The sequence below is a fragment of the Hyalella azteca genome, unplaced genomic scaffold (genome assembly GCF_000764305.2).
Source record: "Hyalella azteca isolate HAZT.00-mixed unplaced genomic scaffold, Hazt_2.0.2 contig15634, whole genome shotgun sequence".
Taxonomy (NCBI): domain Eukaryota; kingdom Metazoa; phylum Arthropoda; class Malacostraca; order Amphipoda; family Hyalellidae; genus Hyalella; species Hyalella azteca.
The window spans coordinates 1-4,780 of record NW_025945477.1 but is presented as its reverse complement, the minus strand read 5'-3'; the positions used below and the strand labels follow the sequence as shown (position 1 = coordinate 4,780).

Genomic DNA, 4,780 nt, shown 5'->3' with positions numbered 1-4,780 from the left:
GCAAGTGGTCCGATAAGGAGAAGAAGGTGAGAGCAAGTGGTCCGATAAGGATAAGAAGGTGAGAGCAAGTGGTCCGATAAGGGGAAGAAGGCGAGAGCAAGTGGTCCGATAAGGAGAAGAAGGTGAGAGCAAGTGGTCCGACACGGAGAAGAAGGTGAGAGCAAGTGGTCCGACATGGAGAAGAAGGTGAAAGCAAGTGGTCCGACAAGGAGAAGAAGGTGAAAGCAAGTGGTCCGACAAGGAGAAGGTAAAAGCAAGTGGTCCAACAAGAAGAAGGTGAGTGCCAGTGGTCCGACATGGAGAAAAAAGGTGAAAGCAAGTGGTCCGATAAGGAAAAGAAGGTGAGTACAAGCTGTCCGATAATGTGTAGAATGGTCCAACAAGGAGATAGTTAATAGAAGTGAATCTCGTACATTAAAAAAATAAGAGTGTGTACAAACGATCAGAGGAGGAGCGTGATGACGAAAGCTTCGCCGGCCGTGTAGTAACAAATTATAATTTGAGTGAGACGTTAATTAGAGGGGATCTTCTTAAGAAATTTGGCTTTTATTAGCAGCATCGTTTCGTATACATATTTGTGTACACGACACGTAATTTACAGAATTTTAGTACCAGACAAAGAATATCCTAGCTTGGTATTCTGCGGCCAAACTAATAAGACATCAAGAACGAAGCAGAGAGATTCCCAGACGCTGGATCACCACGTCATCTCCTGCTCTCTTTACAAATATATGCGCATTATATATATCTGTTCTGTATAACTGTATGCATGCGTATCCCAACAGAGGCAGTTGGAGTTGGCTCGGCAGTTCTTGCAGCGCGAGATGGGCCAGAACGTCAACCGGGCGTCGCGGGAAAAAATTCCCATCAATTTGACCAAATCGGAAATCTCGGACTATGTAAAGCGCTTCAACTCCCTCGACACCGACAAAAAAGGATACATCTCCCTCAACGACCTGCGCAGATCACTCGAGGTAAGCCGTAAGAGTAGGTAACGCTTGGTGGGGTTAGGTAACATTGGGTTAGGTTAGGTAACGTTGAGCTATGTTAGGTAACGTTTGGTTAGATAAAGTTAGGTTAGGTTATTGGCATATCTCCTTGGCCGATTTTTCTCGAATCGCGACTACGATCTTGTCAGTCAAGGTCTCTGCAATCCCTTAATGTCTTCGACTCGTACAAAAGTCATTCGTCGAAGCGCCACACGATTACCTGCCAACGAGCAGGCATGAAGAGACGTCGCCTCCGTTTTTTAGCGCATTTCTCATTTATGGAAAAAAGACGCTATGTTTTTATGTGTAGACGAATTTGTCTCACCGTTGGTCTGCCTTTATTTTGGTTAATATTTTTTTGCAGCATGATTGATTTTTAATATAATTCGTTCATGTGAACTGCGATTCATAACGTAATACCAGCTTAAATTACATCGATCGGTACCGGCTGTTGTAATTAGAGTCCACTTTAATCTCAAATTTCGAAACTCATACCTCGATGTATGAGGTATTTATTTGATTTATTTGGTTTTGAGTGTAATAAATATCTTGCTGAGCCGCGTCTTCTGTATTTCTTTTAAAGGTACGAGGCCAAGATGTACCGGGCGAAAAGCTACACGAGATTTTAAAAGAAATTGATCTAAATCTCAACGGGCAAGTCGAACTCGAGGAATATCTTCAGGTATGTTTTCTTTCTCGGCCGTCTTTTTTACAGGCTTCTACAGGACCATATATGGTTCATTATTAAGTACTCCATTATCAGGAGGCTGGAGCTAAGGCTGGTAGTTAATGCTTTCTGACCGTCGGGCGATGATTCCATTGACTTGATATTTTGTATCTGAAACCTTGGACAAATTTCACTCGCGAGTATTGTGGAAATGAAATTCCTAGTGAATGTCCCGCAACGTCCACAAAAAAATGGTCATAATTCGCTGTGAACAAAGCACAGTCGGTAATTAGGCTGCATACTTAGCAGCTTAGTTGTTGGCTATGAATCACCGATCATTTCATATAGATTTGTTTGCATTGCTTTCACCTTTTGATATCTAGACGTTGAAAATTTTCATAACGATTTATATAATTGAGTATCTTCAGGTATCTTAATAATTTTTTAGCATTTTAGTTTGAACGTTCTTCGCGAATGACCCGAAGCAGTTTATGTTGAATTGGTTATCGTGCAGTACGTTAAGGTTCTTTATGTATTATTTTCTAATGCGTTGTAATACAATTTCGATTAATGTTTATATATTGAGATAATCTATGTACCAAATATATTGAGATAATCTATGTACCAAATATATTGAGATAATCTATGTACCAAATATATTGAGATAATCTATGTACCAAATATATTGAGATAATCTATGTACCAAATATATTGAGATAATCTATGTACCAAATATATTGAGATAAACTATGTACCAAATATATTGAGATAATCTATGTACCAAATATATTGAGATAATCTATGTACCAAATATTTTGAGATAATCTATGTACCAAATATTTTGAGATAATTTATGTACCAAATATATTGAGATAATCTATGTATAATATACATAGATTGTATATATATTTATAGATTTTGTATATTTATTCATAGATGGTGTATATTTTATATTGTGTATATATATAAAAATATATACAATATAAATATATAGATGATGGTATCGTTTATAATTTGTTTTCAGATGATGGCGGCCCTGAAGAGCGGTTCGATCTCTCACTCCCGCTTCGCACAGCTGGCGCAGATGGCGGAGGAACACGCCACCAAGAATGTTATTTCTGTTGAACGCAGCGGAGGTGGCGTTTAAACTTAGCTATACTCATGAAATTGACTGGGTCATTGACCAAATAGTGACCTACTTTCGTACAGCACGAGTAAATAGCGAACATATACCGGTACTGTTAGAAAAAACGGTCCCATTGGCATTCTAGTGGCCGGTCGCCCCGTGAAAATAAACTGTTTCACCGTTTTTATCAGATGTTTTACGGATTTCTAGTGTTAAATTAGAATAAAAACGGTGACTGAAACGCCGATAATACCGTTAACGGTAATTTTTCTAACAGTGTAGGGCTGAGCCAAAGTGGGTCAGGTTGACCCACGTAAGGGAAAAAAGTGAGTCGCTGTTTAGACAAGACAACTCTTACTTCTCTTACGGATGATTTAGTTAACTAGTATTCAATGTCTTCATGATAACGACGTGTTCTTGATATACAGGGTTATCTATACGATGTCTTATGCAAGAGATATAATACTAAAGCATGTTCTCTTTCCCATTATTTCAGCCGAATTCTAATTGTTGTTTTTAACTTTNAAATTAGCATACGGTAATAGAAAATCATGAGAGCATATATGTGGTCTCGGCACACTCAGCCCCTATTACGACAGGAGCGACCATATGACATGTTCTGGTCACACAACCAGTAAGTCATAAAGAAAAAAAGTCACCGATATCACGACTCAGGGGTGAGTCACATGACATGATTGAGCTCTTCTTAAGAAGTCACAAAACAGTACAGCCGACATCATGACTCTGTGGCGAGTCACATGACATGGTTGAGCTCTTCTCAGCAAGTCACAAAACAGTACAGCCGATATCACGACTCAAGGGCCAGTCACATGACACGGTTGGACTCTTCTTAGCAAGTCACAAAACAGTACAGCCAATGTCATGACTCAGGGGCGAGTCACATGACACGGTTGAACTCTTCTTAGCAAGTCACAAAACAATACAGCTGTCTCTTATACACATCTAGATGTGTATAAGAGACACGCTATATATAGCTCGTCATGTATACGTAGCTCGCTATAACGTAATTATTTTATTTCGCAGGTCAACAAAGCTTATCCACGGTGGAGTGCGGTACCTACAGAAAGCCATCCTGGGTCTTGACCTCGAGCAATACAAGATGGTCAAGGAAGCTTTACATGAACGCGCCAATTTACTGGACATCGCTCCGCATTTATCGTACCCGCTGCCCATTATGTTGCCCGTGTATAAATGGTGGCAGCTGCCGTATTTTTGGGCCGGCATTAAAATGTACGACTTGGTCGCAGGCAGCAAGTGCGTCAAATCATCGTATGCTATTTCCAAAGCAAAGGCTCTTGAATTATTCCCTATGCTTAAAAGCGACAAGCTTGTGGGCGCAATTGTTTACTACGATGGCCAACACAACGATGCTAGGATGAATTTATCCATCGCCCTCACGGCCACGAGGTTGGGGGCCATCACCACTAACTACACATCTGTCGTGAAGCTCCTGAAGAAGTCCGTCGTGAACCCCGACGGCTCGACAGATGAGAAGATCTGCGGCGCACGATGTCGTGACGAGACCTCAGGCAGGGAGTTCGGTGTCAGGGCCAAATGTGTCATCAATGCCACAGGTAAGATGTGTTTATTGTCAAATATTCTCAAATAAACGCGCCGGCAAATAGTTCTGATACGAATAATTAAGTGCCTATTCAACGCAATCGATCGCCTATTTAAGACATTCGTAATTGCCGACAATTAGTTCTGAGACGAATAATTTAAAGGCATATTCGTCACGTTGCATTGTCTATTCAACACATTCGACTCCACGTTTGGCTGCGTCCTCATTGGTACGCATGTTTCATGCTGAGCTTCAGAGGCATGCATTTTTTCTCAACTTTGAAATTTTCACGGCAATTTTACGGCGACGCGCGTAAAATTCATTGATGTCCAGGACCCTTCACGGACGAGCTGCGCCAGATGGACGACGCGACCCTGAAGACCATCTGCGCCCCGTCCATGGGGGTCCATATAACC

At 41.0% G+C, this 4,780-nt stretch overlaps 2 protein-coding genes across 2 annotated transcripts; both read left to right on the top strand.

Annotated features, from left to right (window-relative positions):
* The first annotated feature begins 198 nt into the window (after positions 1 to 198).
* Positions 199 to 2,940, top strand: LOC108679033 (glycerol-3-phosphate dehydrogenase, mitochondrial). The gene is made up of 4 exons (XM_018167542.2): positions 199 to 218; positions 786 to 974; positions 1,573 to 1,671; positions 2,681 to 2,940. Exons 2-4 carry the CDS (start codon positions 825 to 827, stop codon positions 2,801 to 2,803), a joined length of 372 nt encoding a protein of 123 aa, XP_018023031.1. The 5' UTR covers positions 199 to 218; positions 786 to 824; the 3' UTR covers positions 2,804 to 2,940.
* A 580-nt stretch (positions 2,941 to 3,520) lies between these two features.
* On the top strand, positions 3,521 to 4,774 carry LOC108679032 (glycerol-3-phosphate dehydrogenase, mitochondrial-like; the record flags this gene model as incomplete). The annotated part of the gene is made up of 3 exons (XM_018167541.1): positions 3,521 to 3,531; positions 3,827 to 4,377; positions 4,698 to 4,774. Coding segments are annotated over exons 1-3 (639 nt in total), but the record flags the coding sequence as incomplete, so codon positions are not given.
* Between the last annotated feature and the right edge of the window lie 6 nt (positions 4,775 to 4,780).